The 21,999-nt window shown below is 43.4% G+C and overlaps 1 protein-coding gene across 1 annotated transcript in view; it reads right to left on the bottom strand.

The window, feature by feature from the left end:
- The window catches only part of LOC131901785 (protocadherin Fat 4-like), an 85,954-nt gene that overhangs the window by 62,346 nt on the left and 1,609 nt on the right, over nucleotides 1-21,999 (bottom strand). The window contains 2 exon segments of the mRNA XM_059252862.1: nucleotides 18,427-19,355; nucleotides 19,358-21,998. Of these exon segments, the coding sequence (XP_059108845.1) occupies nucleotides 18,427-19,355; nucleotides 19,358-21,998 (3,570 nt within the window).

Raw genomic sequence — 21,999 nt, forward strand, 5'->3', positions numbered from 1 at the left:
TACCATGCCCATTTCCAATTGTAATCTTAGAAAAAAATCCAGATAGTGACTTTCTCAGGGCACCTCATGTGCTTTTTAAAACAATTCGTACATCCCACACAGTGAAACCATTTACGTACATTAGCTCATTCCGAAAGGAGTTAAAGTGGCATTTTTAATGAGTGCTAAGAAAAGCTCTGATTTCAGTCCATCTTACATGCTTACCTCAGGCATCTTACAGGGCCTTGTTCCCTGTACTTGAAACAAAGCACTCTCCTCACCTCTTCTTCTCTCCTTTCATCAGCTAAGCTCGCCTTAGACAACAAAAACAATTGTGACAACAGACACTTGTAATAGCTGGTCAGCTAATGCAGAAATAATGCGGGAGTTGTGAAAAGCATTTACAACAGAAAAAGCAACTTCCCATTGATATCTTTATGCTCATGCTCTCTGTGCTCCTGCCATGGTTAAGCTTCCTGCCTGCCTCCCTATGGAAGCTTCTGCAAACCCTGCTCCAGGCCCCAGTGCTTCTGCTTTGGCTGTTCTTCACATGCTGGAGCACCTGCTGCAATTGCTGCTGCCATATCCCTAATGGTACTGGAGCTGCTCCTTCTGCAGTAGCTCCGAGTATTATTACTGCTCCGGCACCACTGAAATTCCTCTGCCACACAGCTGTGCAGCTGTTGCTGTTGCCCCACACCACTGGTGCAGCTGTTGCTGTTGCCCCACACCGCTGGTGCAGCTGTTGATGCTGCCCCCACACCACTGGTTCAGCTGGTGTTGCTGCCCCACACCGCTGGTGCAGATGTTACTGGTGCCTCAACCGCTTCCATTTCTACCCCAAATGCTATTTCAGAGCCAGGCTGGCTGCTCTCTGAGCTGCTCTTCCAAATATGCAAACTTGTGCTTTCCTCCTGTTTAATAAGCAGGAGTCCTTTCCTAAGAGGATCTTTGCTAAGATGCCCTGGGTGCTACTTCATCATCACTGCTTAAGTTCTGATTCACATTTTTCCACCACGGATTTTCCTTAAACTTTTGAGAATAATTTGCATTATAAATGGATGTCCACGTAAGGGATTCTCATGTATAGTAACATTTGAGAATGAATCAGATTAAAACATTTGCACACAAACGTCAAATATTTTTATAAACCTTAAATTTGGCTTTGTTTAAATTGAATATATCTACTAAAAACCATATAGATTAAAGAATAAGAGGTCTTGACTTAAAAAAAAATTGGAGAAAAATATTTTGTTAAGTTTCAGTACTTTTTATAAGTCAGTATTTTAGCAATTGCGTTCCTCATACACTTGTCTAAAATCATACTTCTGTGTTTAAATCATTTTTTATTGTAACTCATTCTAAAAGAACTTCAAGTGATATTTGTAATCTATGCTACAAACACATTCAATAAAAAGTAATAGCAATGTATGACAAATAAATGAAAATAGCAGTTAAGCATTTTCCTGACATAATTATTAAAAAGAAAAAAAACAAAAAATTGCAGTCAGAATGTGCAGTTGTCTAGAGTGACGGCTCAAGCCTAGCCCTGCCCCTTTCTAGCGTATGCTCAAGGCAGTTACTTTTTTCTCTCTGTGTCTCCATTTCACCATCTGCAAGATGATGCCAGCAACAGAACTTATTTCTAAGCATCACTTTAAGTTTGAATGAAAGAGCATAAGTAGCCATCTGTTGTTACTGAATGCTAGTTTTTATTTTCTCAGGAATAGTAGCATATTATTGCTCAATGATCTTGTTCAATAAGTGCATAGTAACTGCTTACTAACTACTAGTATAACTAGAAACGATGTTAAAAATCAGTGACTAATTGCATTTCCTGAGTGAGCTCTACAAATATGGTATCTAAGTGGGCAAATGGCCAGGGCCTCTAGAGGAAGGAGAGTTTCTGGAGAGCAGAGATTATAGTCTCATGGGGTAGACCTGGTTTCAAACAGGAAGGAAAGGAAAAAGGCAGTGATCACAGTAGCACAGTGTGGGCCTGGACCCAAGCAAGAAGGAAACACAGGCATTCGAAGTGACTGCAACCTAGACCTGGGTGCAGGAGAGAACCTCTTGAATGAAGCTGGTGTCCGCTTAATTACACAATGATGTTGCATATTAAATTACTGAAAAACAAGAAAGAACAAAGATAGGCATCTTCTAGCAGATGTCACATTATGGAGACCAAGAAATCAATTTCATTTCACTCAGGTCAAATAATCCAAAATCTCTCTAAATCTAACACTGCCCTAGTTTGCTTTCTGCTTCTGTGATCTCAAATAAAAGCAACTTGGGGAGAAAGGGTTTATTTGGTTTACACTTGCAGGAACAGGTCATCACTGAGGCAGGTCAGCAGTAGCTGAAGCAGAGACCATGTAGGAAAAATTCTGACTGGCTTGCTCCCTCCTGCTTGCTCAGCTGCCCTTTTTATACAGGCCAGGATGTCCTGGCTAGGGGTTAGCACCTCCCATGGTGGGCTGGGCCCTCCTACATAGGTTAGCAGTTAAGAAAATGACCCACAGATATACCCAAGGGCCAATTTGATGAAGGTAGTTGTGGTGGTATTGTGTTCCCCAAAATATTGTGCATGCTAATAAACTTATCTGAGGTCAGAGAACAGTCACAATACTAAACATAGAGGACAGGCAGTGGTAGCACACACCTTTAATCCTGGCATTCCAGAGGCAGAAATCCCTCTGGATCTCTGTAAGTTCAAGGCCACATTGGAAACAGCCAGGCATGGTGATTCACACCTTTAATCCCAGAAAGTGAGCATTTAATCCCAGGGAGTGATGGCAGAAAGCAAAAAGATATATGAGTGAGGACCAGAAACTAGAAGCATTTTGGCTGGTTATGCTTTCAGGCTTTAGAGTAGCAGTTCAGCTGAGATACATTCTGGATGAGGACTCAGAGGCATCCAGTCTGAGGAAACAGAATCAGCTGAGGAATTGGCAAGATGAGGTAGCTGTGGCTTGTTCTGCTTCTCTGATCTTCCAGCATTCACCCAAATAACTGGCCTCAGGTTTCATTTTATTGATAAGAACTTTTAAGATTCATGCTACAGGTAGTTCCTCAGGAAAGGTCCCTCTTCCCACTTGGCTCAAGTTGACACCTAAGATTATCTACCATAAACACTAAAAGCCTGTGTAGGATAAATAATGAGTCAGTGAAATCAACTGGAAACACTGCTCAATGTGCAGTCTTCTAGGTTTTCTGACAAGATCTTTACAATAGACTTACTGTATGCTGCAGGTGTGGATTTGAAGTTGGGCTGATTGATGCCACAGTACTCAATAGTATTCCAGGGAGTGAACAATGGGGTAAGATTGAGGACCAGGAGGTTACAGCAAACTGTTCACAGTAAAAATGAGAATAAGACTCTAATGCAACCCCTCTGGTTCTGAAGTCTCTGGCTATTGCTTACAGACAAGCAGACTCCAACCCAAGGCCAGGGTCGGGAGTATAGCCAGTATCCTCCTGTCTCTGTCTTCCATCTCACTATGAAACTGGAAATGCTAAGTGGTTTCCACCCTTGGCTGAAACAATCCAAGGAAACTCTTCAACACTGGCTCTGTCTAAAGGCTGAGATGATGAAATCTGTTTCAGGTGACTCCCATGGCTTTTATCTCAAAGCAGCAATATGGAACAAACTTCCAAAAGGAACCAACTGATAAGTTATGGACTGCACAAAGGCATCCCTGCCCAGATGCAAAAAGATACCAACACTTCCTTTCCTCATTACTCTGCATAGCCTCAGACAGTCTTTGTTTCTCGTCAAGATTTCCCAGGTCTGAAGTCAACCATCTAATTCTTGGTCCTCAGCTCGAGGATATGAGAAAGTAGAGGAAAGTGTAAGAAATAAGCCCAGTAGGGAGTCTCAGGTATTGACTGAGTGTCCTAAGGGAATATGGGGAAATAGGCCCACCTCTTCTCTCTGTTTGTTCCCTGGTCACTATGAGGGGAAGTGGTCCCCTCATTCCCGTCTTTGTTCCCTGATCACTATGAGGGGAAGTGGTCCCCTCATCCCTTGCTTTGTTCCCTGGTCACTATGAGGGGACATGGTCCCCTCATGCCTTGATTTGTTACCTGGTCACTATGAGGGGATATGGTCCCCTCATCCCTTGCTTTGTTACCTGGTCACTATGAGGGGAAGTGGTCCCCTCATCCCCGTCTTTGTTCCCTGGTCACTATGAGGGGAAGTGGTCCCCTCATCCCCGTCTTTGTTCCCTGGTCACTATGAGGGGACATGGTCCCCTCATCCCTTGCTTTGTTCCCTGGTCACTATGAGGGGACGTGGTCCCCTCATCCCCGTCTTTGTTCCCTGGTGACTATGAGGGGATGTGGTCCCCTCTTCCTTCTATCCATTTCTTGGTCACTCTGAGGTGAGCATTCCACTACACTCTGTGCTTCTTGCTGCCATGCCTACCAAGCATACCCAAAAGCTACTGACCAATCATCCATAGGCAGGCCTCTCTACAGCTACATGTTTGTGCCTTCACAGTGTCTGGGTTCGTTGCCACAGGCCTTTGTTGGTGTGATGGGCATGTGCCTCTGCAACGTGTCTGCATGATACAAATCCCAGTTACAGTTAGGCTCCTTATCATCTCTTCCACCACTAACAGGTCTGTGTTCATTAACAGTTAGCCTACAGAAGGTGAATTTTTCTTCCCCACAACCACTACTAGAAAGCAAAAACCAACTCATTCATGTCTGAGCATTTGATTAGGAGACATACTTAGTTATATTCATGGTAGAGATGGCCCCTTCAAAGTCAGCTTCACATCCAAATTTAATTTAGCTAGCTATAAATGCGACCCAAAGAAAAGATACATTTTCTGTTCCCTAAGCATGTCCTTCCTCTTCTCCCTTTGTTTTTCTTTGTTCCCACAGTCTCCCTTTGAAGCCCAGGCAAGCCTTGAGCTGGCCATCCTCCCTCATCGTGTTGATTTATACTTTATACTTCCCTTTGCAACTAATTAATGCTTCATTGAATGTGATATATTCACGTTCTCTGAAATGAGCACTATTAACTCTTTCACAAAAATGTTGGTTGAATATATTTTCTGACTTAAAAACGGGCGAATCTTCACTCAACTACAAAGGAAATGGGAAGTTGGATTTACAACATGGGCAAGTCCGAGTGCTGTCAATCACATTCCTTGAAGCTTCATCTTTTCATCTTATTGTCATGTGATGACTTAAGACGATGTATAGTAATTAAGAGCAGAGGGGTGTATTAGAAAGCAAAAGCTTTGGAAACAAATGAACTTGAATCCAAGTCTATCCAAAACAATGTGCTCCTGTGGTCATGGTTGCTCACAACCTCTGTGTGAAGTAGGATACATTAGTTCCTTTTTTATTGGTGTGATAAAACACCATAAACAAAAGCAACATTGAAAGGGAAAGGTTTATTCATCTTACACTTCCAGGTCCCAGTCCATTATTGAGTGAAGAATACTGAGTGAGTCGTAGCAGGAATTCAAACAGAAGCTATGGAGGAAAAGTACCTACTGCCTTGGTTCCTGGCTCATCCTCAGCTAGCTGACTTTCTTACATAACCCAAGACCTTCTGCCTAAGGATGGTGCCACCCACAGTGGACTGGGCCCTCCCCCATCAATCATCAACCAAGACAGTGCCCTCCAGACAGGCCCATAGGCCAATCTCATAAACTCTTCAGGAAAGGTTCCCTTTACCCTGGTGACTCCAGGTTGTGTCAAGTCAGCCATAAAGTCTGTTCAGGACAGTAGGCGTCCAGCTCTGCCTTCAGGGCCACTGCAAATGTAACATTTTTATTTTGAGAGACGTTGTTTGGACAACAAAATAAGCAAATAAAAAAGAAGACCCTTGCTTCATTTCTTCCACTACAGCACCAAAAAAGAGCACAGGAGTGAGACAACTGTAAACAGAATGGGCACTTTCCACCATAATTCTTCATAGATACACAACTCAGAAATTGCAGTGTGCAGCCATCAGGCGAGGGTGTTCAAAGGTTACCATTAGAAAATATTCCCTATAAGTGATTAAATTAAAGCAAAGGTCCTTACAGCCTGAACATGGCCTGAAGTCTCCTTTATGACATAGTCGCTGAAATTTCAATGTCCCTTTCAGTATTTCATAGCAAGCACTAGATGGAATATAACTTAAAAATGGCTTCAGTGCCAAACAGGTATCCACACAGACTATGAACTAAAGAATGCCCATCTGGGTTTGCATTACAAAAAATACAAGACAAATTTTGTTAATTACCTAAAGTAAATGTTTGCAAAAACTAATATTTCAAAACCAGGAGTCATTTCCCTCTCTTAGCTAAAATCCTTTCTGTTCTGAGCTTTACCTTCCAGCTCGCTGGACATTTGCTGTCATTTAAATTTTTTTGTGTGTGTGTGCTAGATTTCAAGTAGTGAATAAAATTACCATGAAGATGCTCTGATGTGCATCCTTAATAATTCCCTTACATTTAAATGCTCGGTTTATTCCCATCCACACAGTGTCCTTAGATGTGTTGCCACCATCCCTGTGTGAACAGTAGCTATTTCCTTGACCAGTAGTTGTTTACATTTTTGTGAAATCATTGCCTTCTGGACCACATAAGGAGTAAATAGTCGAATGCAGGAGCCTCAACTGTGGGCCGAGCAACCTTCAAGCCCAGTCTATACTGCTGTGCAGCACATTCTCCTCTCAAGCCTCACTGAAAGGCTACATTGTCTTCTCTTTATCAGACAAAGGCACAAGGCTTAAAGAGGCTGGGCATCAGCCTGAAGTTCCCACGGCAGGTAGGGCTTTGAACAAGCTACTCCCCTTTTTAAATATGTTGACCAGGAAACTGGAGAGATAGCTCAAAGGTTAAGAGCATTAATTTCTCCCCTAGAAGTTCATGAGTTCAAATCCCAGCAACCATATGGTGGCTTAGAACTATCTATAACGGGATCCAAAGCCCTCTTGGGGCATGTAGATGTATGTGAAAACAGAGTACTCATGTATATATAGAATGCATAAAGAAATAAACCTCAAATTCTGTTGACTATAACACTTCACCGTGCAGTGTGCCTCCGTACCTAATATAAAAAACAATAGAGAGGCTCCCCCCAAAATTGAAATGTATATCAAGTTCATTAATGGAGAATGGAAAAATTGACTTTAGGAAATCCCAAACTTAAAGAGATAAAATTTAAATTGTATTTTATTTCTCCAGTTATTTACACTTTGTCTCATGTTATATCAACCAATAGAATGTGTTTAGAGCACTTTTTAAAAATACTTTTCATTTGTGTGTGTGTGTGTGTGTGTGTGTGTGTGTGTGTGTGTTTATGGGTGCCCATTCATACTTAAGAGTTATGGAGGTCAGAGGTCAATTTCAGCTTTGTTTCTCAGTTGCTATCCACTTTGAGTTTTTGAGATAGACTTTCATATTTAGGCTGGAGTTAGGAGGCTGGGAAGCCTGGCTGGTGACCTCCAGGGGTCTGCTTGGGGTGTCTCCTTCAGACAATGCCTAAGATAGGAGGATGAAATGCCCTAAGAAATAAGTGTGTAACGTGATGAAGTTAACCCCAAGCAAGCATGCCAAAGTCCTGTCCCACACAATCATTCTTTCCTGTGTTGCTACAGCTCACCCCCAGCACCACCCCCCAATCCAGCATTCACCACCGTTCTTAAACAAAGAGGATTCATTTAGTGTGTCTAATATGTATCTTGGATGCTCAGTGACAAATATTCTTCATGGGTATAAAGGCATCGATGGGCCCGGCGGTGGTGGTGCACGCCTTTAATCCCAGCACTCGGGAGGCAGAGCCAGGTGGATCTCTGTGAGTTCGAGGCCAGCCTGGGCTACCAAGTGAGTTCCAGGAAAAGGCACAAAGCTACACAGAGAAACCCTGTCTCGAAAAACCAAAAAAAAAAAAAAAAAGCATCGATGGACCCCCACAGATACGCAGAGCAGAGGACACAGGATCTCTATCGCATAGGCTGTCTGTGCTTATGAAGAGAGCAGAGGACACAGGGATGGCCACCTCTATTTCATCAGCTGTCTGTGCTTATACACAGAGCAGAGGACACAGGGATGGCCACCTCTTTCTCATCAGCTGTCTGTGCTTATACACAGAGAAGAGAACACAGGGATGGCCACTTCTATCTCATCAGCCATCTGTGCTGGTTTGACCCAAGTTCTTGGAAAGCCAGATTGACCCTCCTGTCCAAAGCCATCTTACCCCACAAAGGAAAACTCCTCTCCCACATCCTTCATTTCTCAATAAGTCAGAGGTCAAGTGGTGCTCTCAGTTTGCCCGGCCCTGGGCTCAGGACACTAAAGATTCATTACTTACTTCCAACTAATTCCAACCTCAACGGAAAGATAATTTCTGTCTTTTATTATGCAGAGTAATAAAACAGTAAGCTGGCTTTGCAACACTGGCAGCCCTGGCCCACATAGACACAAACATGAGCGGCTATTTTAATGACTTTAGTGGGTGATTTAGACAATGATTCAACTTTTTGTAGCAATAGCAGGACTCTGAGTGGCTCCTACTGAGAAGAAAAATCACTCTGACAGAGAAACAGAAGCAGTTCAGTAACAGTTAGTGGCAATTATGGTTCAAAGCTCCATTATTACACAGTTTGACATAATCACACTTAAAACTATCATTAAAGCAACGGATAAAGTACAGGACTCATTTTATATACTACCTCTAGTAAGAATATCACAAATCTAAAAATTGCTATAAATTTAAAATAATCAGGACAATATTTAATATACTTTTAAATTTGAAGACACACAGCTTCTCCAGAACACGAAACATAAATTTCTGAGGATTCTCTGGAAAATTCAGAGGTGTTATCGTGTACAAAGAGTGTTACATCCATTTTTTTTTCAGTGTAAATGATGTCTTGAGAGCAGCGATCTCAAGACAGTTTCATAGAGTGGGGAGAGATGACGAGAAGTATTGTCTGTGAGCCGAATTTTCACAGCCAAACTTCCAGCTTCAAGTTCAACTCAGTGTTCATTTGAGACATCTTTCTGGGGCTCATTGGCCTGCTGGAGTCTCAGGCTGAAGCTTGGGGTCAGCCCTGAGTGGGGGCTGGGAAGTGGGTGATTTCCACTCTGTGATATCTCTGCCACTGACATCTGTCAGGTGAGCAGACTGCCAATCACTGCCCGTCTTGCTATCGTTTCCAACTGAGGCTGCAAAGTCCTGGTAGCACTCAAAGCCTGGGCCTCGCTCCCATCCTCAGCCCCTGTCTCTAAACTGTCCCTCTGCCCCGGTAGGTCAGATGTTCTCCAGGGGATGAGTGGATATAACAGTCATTCTGAGTCATTTGTAATGTTTGAAACCGTGTCACCTGTCTAAAGCAGCATCCTCTCTTCAGTGGTTCTCTTAGCTTACAGCTCTAGCAGTTTCTATTTCTTAATGAGTGGAGACACTCTAGGCCACAGATGACTAGAGACAATAGCAAGTATTTTAACCACTGCCTAATGCTTTACAAAAAAGAAACGGTCCCCTGTAGGTTAAGCTACAGTTTTTCTGAAAAGCTCCTTAGTCAGGTTCCCTGTGACAATCTGGAGAGCCACTGAAAAACACCAACAGGACCTTCTCCAGGTACAGAGAGAGAATTCCCCCAGGAGAGCCCCTGGGAATCTCTTCCCATTCACAAACCGGCTGCCAGATTTCACTTCCATAATTTACCACGTTCATGGTGTGAGAAGATGGAGAGAAGCTGCGGGGGAGGGAGGTAGTCTAAGAAATAAAAAGGGGATAAAATAAAAAGTCACAGGTATCAGTGACATGGAAGCTGAGTGAAGGAGGCATTTAACAGATGTGAATGACTAGGACTATATACTTTGAGGAGATTAAATCTGACAAGCATCTGCAATGCCAACGTGAAAAATGGCATGCTCATCATGGCTGCCTAGGTGAGAACAATTTCATCAGAGCTTGTTCACTGTTCAGGTCCGGTAGAAATGACATTGGAGGTAGACAGAACACAAGTGGGCAGTATAGATAACTCATTCAAAGCATGTTCTCAAAAGGATATTTAAGAGATGAGTCAGCAGACATTGAGATGTCTCAGTGGGTAAAGGCATTTGTTGCCAAGACTAGTGATCTGAATTCAAACTTGGAATCCACATGATTTAAAAAAAAAAAAAAAAAAAGAGTGAGTAACATCTGAAGATTGTCCACTGATATACAGACTATACAGACAGAGATGCATATGGATGGACACACACACACACACACAGAGACAGAGACAGAGAGACAGAGACAAAGAGACAGACACACACACACACATGAGTAAATATAATCTAATAAAAATGTGTAAGGAGTCATAGGCCTGCAGAGGTAGCTTAGCTGTTACTTGCTCCTCTCATGGAGATCCTTTGTTCAGTCCCCAGCTCCCACATGGAGGTTCACAGTCACCTATAACTCTTGTTCTAGGGGATCTTTTGTCCTCTCTGGCCTCCATATGTACTACATGCACTTTTTACAAACACATGTCTGCAGGCAAAATACTTACAGATATAAAATAAAAACAAGTGATTCCTTTGGAAAACTGAGTGTGTAAACCGGAAGCACAGAAGTCACTCCTGCTTGAGTTTAATAAGACCGGAAGAGGTCATGATGAACCTTAGCAAGACTGTCAGATCCCTGCATCCCTGCCCCTGGAGCAGCACCCAGGTGCAACCCTGTGATTTTTCTCCTTCAGCAGTGTGGAAACCTTTAGAACAATGGAAATGCTTTACACAGTTAGAACCCTATATCTACAAAAGTGAGAAAGAATATGTCATTCTTAAAACAAGTAGCAGGGATGAGGGCTGCTGGGAACAAATGCCTATGTGGCTGCAGTCACACCAGCATGTTCCTAAGTGGCTCCTGACATCTCTTTAAACCAGAAACTTCTTTGATTTTCACTCAATGTGTTTCTTAAATTTGTGAAGAAGACCTAGAGCCAGTTCTTGGCCTTATGTAAATTATCTGCCAATCAGATCCCTGTTTATCAACATGACTTCATTGTCTAATCTGTCATGTGTGTGGGGCGGGGGGAGTCCACCCTTTGTACAATAGGAGCATATTGCTAATAGATCATTACATATATATTATCGTTGTTATTATTGTAATTATTATTATTAATTGGGAGCGAGCCACAGTGTGTGTAGGAGTCAGAAGACAACCTTGGAGCTGGTTCTCTTTACCTTTCGTGGGATCTAATTCAGGTCACGGGGTAAGGAGCAAGGACTTTAACCTACTGAGTCACCCTAATGTCTCACTGTGTCTATCTTATAATGGAGATTGATGTAATAATTAATTTCCCCTTGTCTTTTGTATCCCACTCTCCTTCCGTGGGATGCTCTTATACAGACTTCTGAAAGTCTGGCATTAGGAAATACCATCATGGGTGGTGGTGGCGCACACCTTTAATCCCAGCACTCAGGAGGCATAGGCAGGCAGATCTCAGTGAGTTCCAGTCCAACATTGTCTACAGAGTGTGTTCCAGAACAGCCAGAGCTACACAGAGAACCCTTGTCTTGAAACGACTCTCCAAACATGGAAATATCATCATATTCTATTTTATGGATACTTTAAGGAACATTCAGATCTACATTGGCCTCAGTCATTTGCCAGTTATTACTGTCCTGAATGAGGATTCTACATCTGTTAGTCACTAAAACTCAGAAAAGCCAGACTGTAACACCTCCCCCATTAATATACTGTCTAGCTACCTTAGTTCTTAGGCAAGTCCATGCCCAGCAAATTCAGCCATCTCATCTAACACTAACCAACTCTAATTCTAAAGTGCCTGGAATAAAATCATTTTTTAACTTACTGTCCAGCACCCAGCATCTCCACCTTCTCTTGGTAATCAGTATGGCTTTGTTGTGAAAATTAATAGATTATCCAATTGCTAAAGCTCCTTCTAGTCTTAATTAAACACAGTCCAACCATGTACATAGGTGTTTATCAGGATATTTTCACCTGTGTGAGGTTAGAGGTCAACATCAGGTTCATACCAGTACTCACAGTAAACCTGAATGCTAGTTTCACTAAAAATTGAAAAATGTTCTTTAGAATACAGTACAATTATCCATTGTGTCTCAATGTCTTATCAGTGTTCTGTGTTACACGGGATTACACATGCACAGAGAATCAGTGCTCTGCACCCCGATAAGGACTGTCTGACTGTGCCATGAGCCTCAGAAGCCGCTGTCTAGGGAAGCCCATTTCCACCACAAAGAGCCACTAAAAGAAGCTGCTCACTTGTATAATGAGTGAAGGGAGCCTGGCACTTCAGGCAAAATAACTGACGATGTTAGTGGTAAGATTTGAGCTAACAAGTAAAACTTTGAATTGTGAATAATTTTTAATCATCCCCGAGGAGTTGAGAGTCAATACATATAAAGAGTTTTCTGAAAGCCAAATGTCATGTGTCACCATAAAAACAGATGAACATATCACTGAAGGAGGACAGCAAGTGCAGAGGCAAAGTCACAGGCTACCGGTGGACTGATGTGCAGTAACAAATGTCTGCAAGAACACACCATGGGGAAGGACAAGTCGATGGTGCTGGGGGAAGCCTTGTTCATATGCACTGTGAATCAGGCGAGACCATCATTCTTTGTCATGTAAAAACGGACGGAAGATGAAAGGCCAGACCTCAAGGTGAGCATTAGAATAAATCACTTCGCCTGGTGCACTTCCTTCCAAAATAGTGATTGTCCATTTTTTCTTAATTAAAAGCTCAAAAATACTGACAATGAAATAAAACAACAAATAGGCAAATACAAATCAGACTAAGAAAGCTTTAGAATGACAGAAACAACCAACACAGTGAGAGAAAGACCTATCGATTAGAAAACGGCCACAAAGGATGGATCTGACAGGGGTTAGTGATGAAAATATACGAGGAACTGAAACACATCAATAGCATCAAAATGAGCAACAGAGTTAAATCGTGGGCAGAAGACCGGACAGTTCTAGAAGAAGATGCACAGATAGATGGCCAAGTCTGTAAAGAATGTTTAACATCGAAGAGCTCCAGGCAAACATGAGCCCAGGCTATGACACTCCACTCCAGTGACACTCCACTCCAATTAGAACGGCCGCCATCTAAAGACAAGATTAGAGCTGCAGGCTGTAAGAATTTACTCACATGACCATTGGTTTGTGGGTTAGACAGCTTCCCCATGATTATAACGAAATCCCTTGATCAATTTATGAGGATAAAGGGTTGATTGTGGATTACAGTTTTGGAGGCTTTGGTTTATGACCCATTGGCATCCTCGATTTGGGCCAGTGGTGAGGCAACAGATCGGGTTAGAAGTGCATGGTAGAGTGAACTGGCTATACCATGAGCCAGAGAACAAAAAGGAAGTGGAAGGAATCATGGGCACTGGCCTCCTCTAAGGACATCCTGAATATCCTAAATGACCCCCACAAAGCTGCAGCTCTCCAGGGTTCCACCATACCTCAGTAGTGACACCACAGGGACCAAGCTAACAAAATCTGAACTGCAGCAGTAGAATGTGAACTAGTGGCTCCATCATGGAAAACACGAGAATTTATGTACAAACATTAAAGAGAGAAGTGCCATGGGTTACAGTAACCCATCACTGGATGTGTCCAGACAGAGGAAATGCAGACCTTGGAGAGACAAGTCCACGTCCCTGTTGACTGAGCACTGTATAGCAGCCAGGATACAAAGCCAACCAGGCCCTGTGAGCATCAGGAGCTAAGTGGGTAAGGTACACATGACACATGTACAGTGATACTACATGGTTGTCAGAACAGTGAGACCTGAAATCTGCAGTTCCATGGATGAGCCTTGAGGGTGTGCGGCTGAGTGAACTCACCAAGCACATGCTGATGCCACATGATCTGTATGCCTCACTCAGACCTGAGAGTTGATGGCATAAGATGAGAGTACAGTGGGATTCACGGAGTCTGGTGTACTTGGAGGGGAGATGGTCAGATCTGTGTCACAACTACACCACTGCCATTAAGAGGAAAGTATTTCAAGAGACTTAACACACAGCAAGGCAACCACAACGGCTGATGATACAGTGTATTTGTGAAACATGTAAAGGAGATGTGAGCTATGGACTCTCATAACAAAATAACTGTGTTACGTAATAAAGTGACAGAGTAGCAAGGTTTGACTACATCATAATAAACATACATACACACATACGTGGATGCATACATATAAAGATACATACATACATGCATACACACATACATACATAAATCACACACTATCACACATATAAACACACGCACATACAGGTACATGCATGCACACACACAAACACACTCATACACATACAAACATAGTCTTCAGAACCTTCATTTATCCATCATTTAAAACAACTGTATTTGAAATTTATGAAATAAACTACCAAAAAAAAAAAAATCCTATCTGAGAGAGTCTCCATCATTTATACCAGTATTTTCTGAATTACCAAAGGCTGACAGATACATCTTAAAGAGGCAGAGACCCACTTGGAAGGCAGCACAGACCATAGATTTTCACATAACTACATGGGTACAACTGCTGATCGATATCCTGCTGTGTTGCCCGTAAGTCCCAAGGCAATGTCCTTCCTGGGTTGGTAAAATCAATAATTACCTGACAGGACCAAACCAAAATGCTTTTCCAGTACTCTACTCCACCTACCCATTTGAGAATGGAGTAATCTCAGATATTTTAACTGAAAAATAAAATGAAACAAAACACCACTGTGCAATCTACCAGGAAAAAAAGGTTTGAGATGCCTACTGTATTCTGTAAGTCATGAGTCAAAGAGAGTTTTTAAATTCAAGATATCATTACTTCAGATTTTCAAGTTTGAACATGTAGCATCCTTAGACAAAAAAGAACATTATGTCCCATGTGATATTAACAAGCCAGTATCCTCTATTTTTCTGTTGTTTTGGTAAAACTAGCACTTCAGTTACTTCTCTGTGCCTGAGATATAATACCAAGACTGAAAGCAACTTACAGACAAAAGCATCTGCCTTGGCTTATGGATCTAGAGGGATCAAAGTCTACCATAATGGACAAGCATGGCAGCGAGCCGCAGGAGCAGCAAGCTGAGAGATCACATCTCTACTGCAAACAGGAAGTGGAGATGCAAACTAGAAGTGGGTCAGGGCTACAAACTCTCTAAGCCTTCCCCAAAGACTCTTCTACCAAAGCCCCACCTCCTAAAATTTCCAAAGTACAGAAGCCTGTGGGGGACATTTCTCATGCAAATCACCACAACTAATAAAGAAAACTAGTTAAGGTGCACCCTTAACCAGGAGGCCCTGAAGGAGTCTCAGAGGAACATAAGGGGATACAGAAGCCAGTGGCCTGGAAAGCAGCCTATGTGACCCTGGTTGGGTGCAGTCCCCCTTCCACTCACACAGTCACCCTATGTCAGACCACCCTTTATTCCCTCTGTTCCTTCCAATTTCTGACAATCCTCATTTCATTTGTAGAGCAGAAGTAATTACTATTCTCTGTCCTTATTCAACTGATGGGTCGTCAAATTTACCAACATCCTCCCTTCCCACAGCTTTTCTTGGACTCACTCCTCAAAGGGGGAGCTGTGTTCTGATCTTGGTTCGTCTACCATGCTACTCAGCATAACAAGTTTGCAGCACCTACTGCATGCTGGGTAATAAATGAGACTGAAATAAAAAGGACCAATATAACCAAGTCCCTGGTCATCATAAGGTCTAACTGAGGCCCTACACTGAAAGTTTGCAAATAAAACAGATTTCTAAATTTTAATTAAAATTTATTAATTAATTGACATATTACAGAAGACAGCCTTTGGAGGCATTCCTGCCCTGTCAAGCTTTAGTTTTGACAGGCAGACTGAGAGAATATGTCCTTTGGGCAAATGTCCAGAGTGACCAATATCAAAGGTACATCTCCCATGCCCATCCCAAAAGAATGCAGACCAATCGTCCAACCCTCTCATCACATAGAATGCGTGACATTGTGACACTGGCCTGAGTCCCAAGCAAGCAGCCCAGACACCTATCAGGTCAGACAAATGCATGTTTTCAAATACTTTCAGAAGTCTGAACCTGGAATGGAACAATGTGCAAGTCACCTCTGCCGTCGACACTTTATGTCTTCTCATTGCAGAATCATAATAAACCAACTGAGCATAAGAAAAAAACTAGCTTACTTTACATATTGGAAAAACACAATCAAGAATAACATGGAATTTTACCTCCAAACTACTGCTTTCAGTATTCTTTGGGCATAACAAATAAAATATTTGCTTTTAAATTTCAGGAGTGGCTGTAACTTGGGAACTCAAAGTTGGTTTACAATTTCTACACTTTAGTATACAGAGGGTATCCTGATCCATGGGTGAGAGTGCTCTCTCGCTCTCTCTGTTTCTATGTCTCTCTCTGTCTCTGTCTCTCCATCTCTGTCTCTGTCTCTCTGTCTCTGTCTCTGTCTCTCTGTGTGTGTGTGTGTGTGTGTGTGTGTGTGTGTACAAGAGAGAGAGAAACAAGTACAGTCATACAGGTACACACACACACACACACACACACACACATACACACACACAATTCTTCAGATCAATTCTCCCTTGGTTTGTCAATACAGAGGACCCTAGAAATCGGAAAGAATATGTTTCATACTGATATTAACTGAGGTTAGAGTAAAGACATAGTGGGCATATTGCTCCCATCCCTAACAAAAGTTATTTGTAATAATAATTATTTTTAGTCTTCATGCCTGTTTCAGAGACATCACTGTCCGGCACATTTATGGCAAGCCAATCTTCCCCTATTGAATGGATAAATCACAGGCGTAATGGATCTTCTAATGGCACCCATGAGCATTCCTTCCCATGCTCTGCACTCCTCTAATAAAAGCAGTTTAGTGAAATAAACACCTAATCAGGTCATCTGCTTAACAAATTCAGCCATTATCCAGAGAGACTTAATTGCCAGCCTTCAGTAAATATTTTGGTTTTCAAACTAATCAAAGCTGTTCATCTCAGAAATAACTACAGAGAAGAAAGTGAAAGATGGAATAAGCTCTAATCAAATAATGATTTAGGCATAAATCATGACCTGATCCAAGCCAAAGACCTCTCATGTCAAGACCTCTAAAGAAGTAAGTAGACATAAGGAGACAATTTAACTCTGAAGCCTCTCGGGCAAAGATGTGCAAGGAAAAATTGAAATCCATTTACAATGACATCACCATTGGGAATTATATTTCTAATGAGTACTAATGCCCTCTGATCCCATCCACAGGATACAACAGCTAGCGATCAGAAAAAATAAATAATCACGGAGAATTTCAAAAGATAACAATAAAAACAAGCCCTCAAAATGAAAGCATCCTTGGTCTCCCCCGAGGAGAAAGCAAGCAAATAAACATAGCAGCCCCCATTTCACCACCGTGTTGTGTTCGGACCTCTGCCAGGCATCAGAAACCACACTTGATCTTTTGAGTTTTTGGCTGAGGGGCAGAAGCTAGGACATCTCTGAGGGGAGCGGGAAGCAGGAGGGAAGACTCAGAAAACATCCATCAAGCATTCTAGAAGATAGCCAAATCAGTTCTTGGTGATTTTCACACAGCCCAGGAAGGGAGGAGCCTAACCTAGAAGATGTCAATCAGGGATAGTAAGATGGACGAGGCTACAATCCAGCCTGCGCCTTCTGGGGGATGGGCGTGGGACTGATTTGTGCCCAGAGTAGCCTTTCCCACCTGGAGACAGGACAAGCACCTGCATCATCGCATAACAGCACACTTTCATCCCAAGAGTCGGAGTGGAACTTCAGATCTAACTGTTCACAGCTACCTGAGTTAGTTTAGGAAGAAAGAGAAGCATTTGCTCCATGCCAGGAGGTAGTTCGTAAGCTCCTCAGGCAGAAGAAATCAGGAAACTCCACAAACTTGGCTCACCACGTTGAGATTACTCGCTGTCTATAAACAATCTGCCAAGCTTGCTGAGGATGGGGAGGTCAATGCCGTTCTGATGTAAACTGCCACGCAGGCTCCAGCACAACCCAGCTCAGAAATCTAACCCACTCAGGGATCTAGCAAAACTCTTCACCTTGGAACAGGGATCTCCTAACTCTGAGACCACCCATCCCCCAGCTGATTTCCTTACTGAGAGGTCTATGTGAGTACAGTGCCTCTGCTCACACAAATGGGCTTTAATTACTTCTGCAAATGGCAAATGCTCTGTCAGTAGCCTAACACTCATGGTTGCAATTAAGGAACATTCATTTTTTTTTAAAGTTCATTATTTATTGTAACCTGGATTATAGCTGCATTTTTCTGAAACTGTCAGTGTGTGACAATGTTTTCTAAGTTGTCCCTGTTTATAAACATAGCCATGAAAACACAGTTAAATCATAGAGAGTAATCACAACAACAAAGACATTTAGAAAAAGCCCACCCAGAGCAGATAATAAAGGAAATCAAGCTCTCACCTCTGCTCTCTGTGTCCTGGGAAAGGCAGATGACTTCTCTATGGCATAAACATCCACCAGGTAGAGACATGCTCCCTGCTCCCGGTCCAAAATGGCTGCAGTTTGAATGACTCCAGTCTGCCGTCCAATGGTAAAGAGACGTCCAACAGTCTTTTCTTCACAGTGAATGGAAACGATGTAATATTCCACTGGAGCTTCTGACCCCCTGGGGCTAGCTGCTTCTATGGATATGACATTGGTACCAATGGGCTCCCCTTCTTTCAAGATGGTTATGTATTTGTTCTGTGTGAAAACAGGCCCATCAAGGCCCTGGAGGATGACGGTCAACTCCGTGGTTGACTTCCTCCTCTCTGGGCCCAGGTCTGTGGCTGATACTATGAGGTTATAGATGAGCTGTGAAGGCACTAATGCAGAAGCCACACGAAGGTCTCCACTGTAGCGATCCACAGTGAATGTTTCTGTGTCTCTATTGACTATTTCATACTCCACCTCTCCATTGGCACCTTCATCGGGGTCTGCAGCCATTATGGTAGTCAAGACAGAACCGATCACGGCTGAAGGATCTGCAGCCAGGGCATTTTGTGATATAAACATTGGGACATTGTCATTGAGGTCTGTTACCAAAATGGTCACATTTTTCAAAGCATACCTCCTAGTTTCTATCGGCACAGCTTGATCATTGGCTTTCACTGTTAACTCAAAGAGATTGGCAAATTCCCGGTCGATCTCAGCACTGGTGTAGATGGTTCCTTTGACTTCATCTATGCTGAAGTGGTTGCCTCGGGGCATTTGTTGGATGATGGCGTAAGACAGCTGCCCATTGATATCCGCATCTGGGTCATGCGCTGTCACAGAAATGACAGATGTACCAAGAGGGATGTTCTCCACTATAGACTTAAAAATGTCTCCCGGAGGAAAGCTTGGGGGTTGTCATTGAAGTCCCTCACATGAATCACCACTGACGTTGTGGATGACCGAGGAGGTCACCCTTGGTCTTTTGCTGTGATGTTTAATTTATATAAAGACTGTGTCTCAAAGTCCAACTTCTTGGCAAGAAAGATACTCCCAGTGTTTGGACTAATACTAAAAGTCCCATGGTTGTTTGATCCTGTGATGGTGTAGTGTAAGTCTGCATTGACACCTGAGTCAGAATCAGTGGCAGTAACAGAGGACACCAGTTCACCAATCCTCATGTTTTCCAAGACATCCACAAATAGTGTTGACTTCGGGAACCAGGGTATGTTGTCATTTTCATCCAAAATGTCAATACTTAGAGTTCAGGTTGAGTTGAGGGAGATGGCCCCTGAATCCACTGCCTGGATGAGGAGGCAATAGGCCGGGGTCGCCTCATAGTCTAACTTACCTATAAGAGTCACCTGACCAGAGAACTTGTCTATGGTGAACTGTCTTTCTTCGTTTCCTTTGAGGATAGAGTAGTGAATGAGGCCGTTATTTCCTTCATCCACATCGGAGGCAGACACTCGTAAGACCTGGGTCAGATTGGTCACCGTCTCTGACACTGTAGCTTGGTAAAAGTCTTTTAGAAACTTGGGGGCATTGTCATTGATGTCCTTCATGTAGACATGCACGGTGGCCTGGTCCTTGAGAGGCTGAGGGAGGCCCTGATCTGTGGCTATCACTGTGAAGCTGAAGACTGCTGTCCCCCGTCTCCTCATGAGTGACTCCCTGTCAAACTTGTGAGTGTTGGTGATTTCCCCAGTGACAGCATGCAACTCAAAATCAGGCTGTGCCACCTCAAAAGCATACCTTACTTCCCCATTAGGCCCGAAGTCTTTGTCCACCGCACTGACCTTGCCTACGAATGACCCGGCCCTCTGCTCCTCTTCGAAGTAGAATGTGTAATTGGTACTGTTAAACAAAAGCCTACTGTCATTCACATCTTCTAAAATCACAGTGACATTCACAGTAGCACTTAGGGGCTCCACTGCCCAGTCAGAGGCAACAACCAATAACACATATCTCTCCTGAAGTTCACGGTCCAATTCACTTTTGATGTACAACTGGCCATCTGGGAATATGCCAAAGGCAACCCCAGTGTTCCCATCTGTGATAGTGTACGCTATTTCCCCATTTGCCCCAGAATCTTTATCAGAAGCTTGCACTTTAAAGAATCGAGAATTCACAGGCTCCGACTCAGAAAGTGTGACCTCATAGGAAATCTGGTCAAACACTGGAAGGTTGTCATTTACGTCATGGACATAAACTGTCAAAATGATGCTGGAGGAGAGCTGGGGGACACCCATATCAGAGGCCAAGATTTCTACCTGGTATGAGCCAGCGTGGACATCCAGTGGAGCCAGCAGACTGATGTTACCATTCTGCTCATTGATAGCAAACAGGTTCTTGGGGTTCTGCTTCAGGCTGTAGAGCACCCTGCCATTAACACCCTCATCAGGGTCCATGGCTTTGGCCTGGAAGATGCTATGCCCTGCCTGCCAGTTCTCCACTGCGTTTATGCTTTCTACTGCCTGGAGGAAGTAGGGAGCGTTATCATTCAAGTCTTTCACTGTGATGTTAACCACAGTGTCTCCCGTTACTGCTCCCCCACTGGCCACGACTCTGAGCTGATAAAAAGACTGCTTTTCCCTATCAATCACACTTGCTGTGGTCAGCTGCCCTGTGAGAGGATTCATAACAAACATACCTCTCTGGTCCCCAGTAGTGATGAGATAGCTAATGTTAGCATTGAGGTCCATGGTGGTGGCAGAAACACTGCCCACGTGGTAACCTAGAGCCACATTCTCAAAGACCACGAAGCTGTAAGCAGCCTGGCTGAATACAGGTGGGTTGTCTTGTGTATCTAACACCGTGACTGTTACTATGGCCTGGTTAGGAGACTGTAAATTGCCCCCATCAGTGGCCACTATTTGCAGCTGGTAGGCTGTTTTCTCTTCTCTGTCTAGGGCCATTCTTGTAGAAATAACCCCGCTCTTAGCATTAATCTGAAACCTCGACCTGTCCCCAGCTGATATACTATACTGAACAGCCCCATTGGGACCCATGTCTGGGTCAGTAGCAGACACTGTGGTGACATAGCTACCTCCAGGCTCATTCTCCTGAATATAAGCAAAGTATTGGACTGGGTAGAACACAGGACTGTTGTCATTGATGTCCAGAAGACTGACATTCACCTGAGCTGTGGATGACTGGGGAGGGGAGCCCAAGTCTGTCGCTAGAACCAATAGACAGTTGAAAGCTTGTTCCTCTCTGTCTAGGGAGGAGATAGTACTCAGCTTCCCAGATACAGGATCCAGGTGGAAGAGCCTTTGGTAACTCTCAGCCTCTTGCAGGGAGAAGCGCACTGTCCCGTTGTCACTCAGATCCCCATCAGTTGCCCCTAGAATCAACAGCTCCGTCCCAGCTGGAGCGTTCTCAACTACAGACACCTCATAGCCTTCAGGCTGGCTAAACACGGGCTTTTCATCATTGACATCCAAGACAGTTACCACAAGCTGGGCATAGGACACCTTGGGGTGGACCCCCTGGTCTCGGACACTGATATTCAGTACAATCTGGGAGGCGAGTTCACGGTCAAGGCCCCCCCCCCCCCCC

This window comes from Peromyscus eremicus, unplaced genomic scaffold, assembly GCF_949786415.1.
Source record: "Peromyscus eremicus unplaced genomic scaffold, PerEre_H2_v1 PerEre#2#unplaced_355, whole genome shotgun sequence".
NCBI classification, from domain to species: Eukaryota; Metazoa; Chordata; class Mammalia; order Rodentia; family Cricetidae; genus Peromyscus; species Peromyscus eremicus.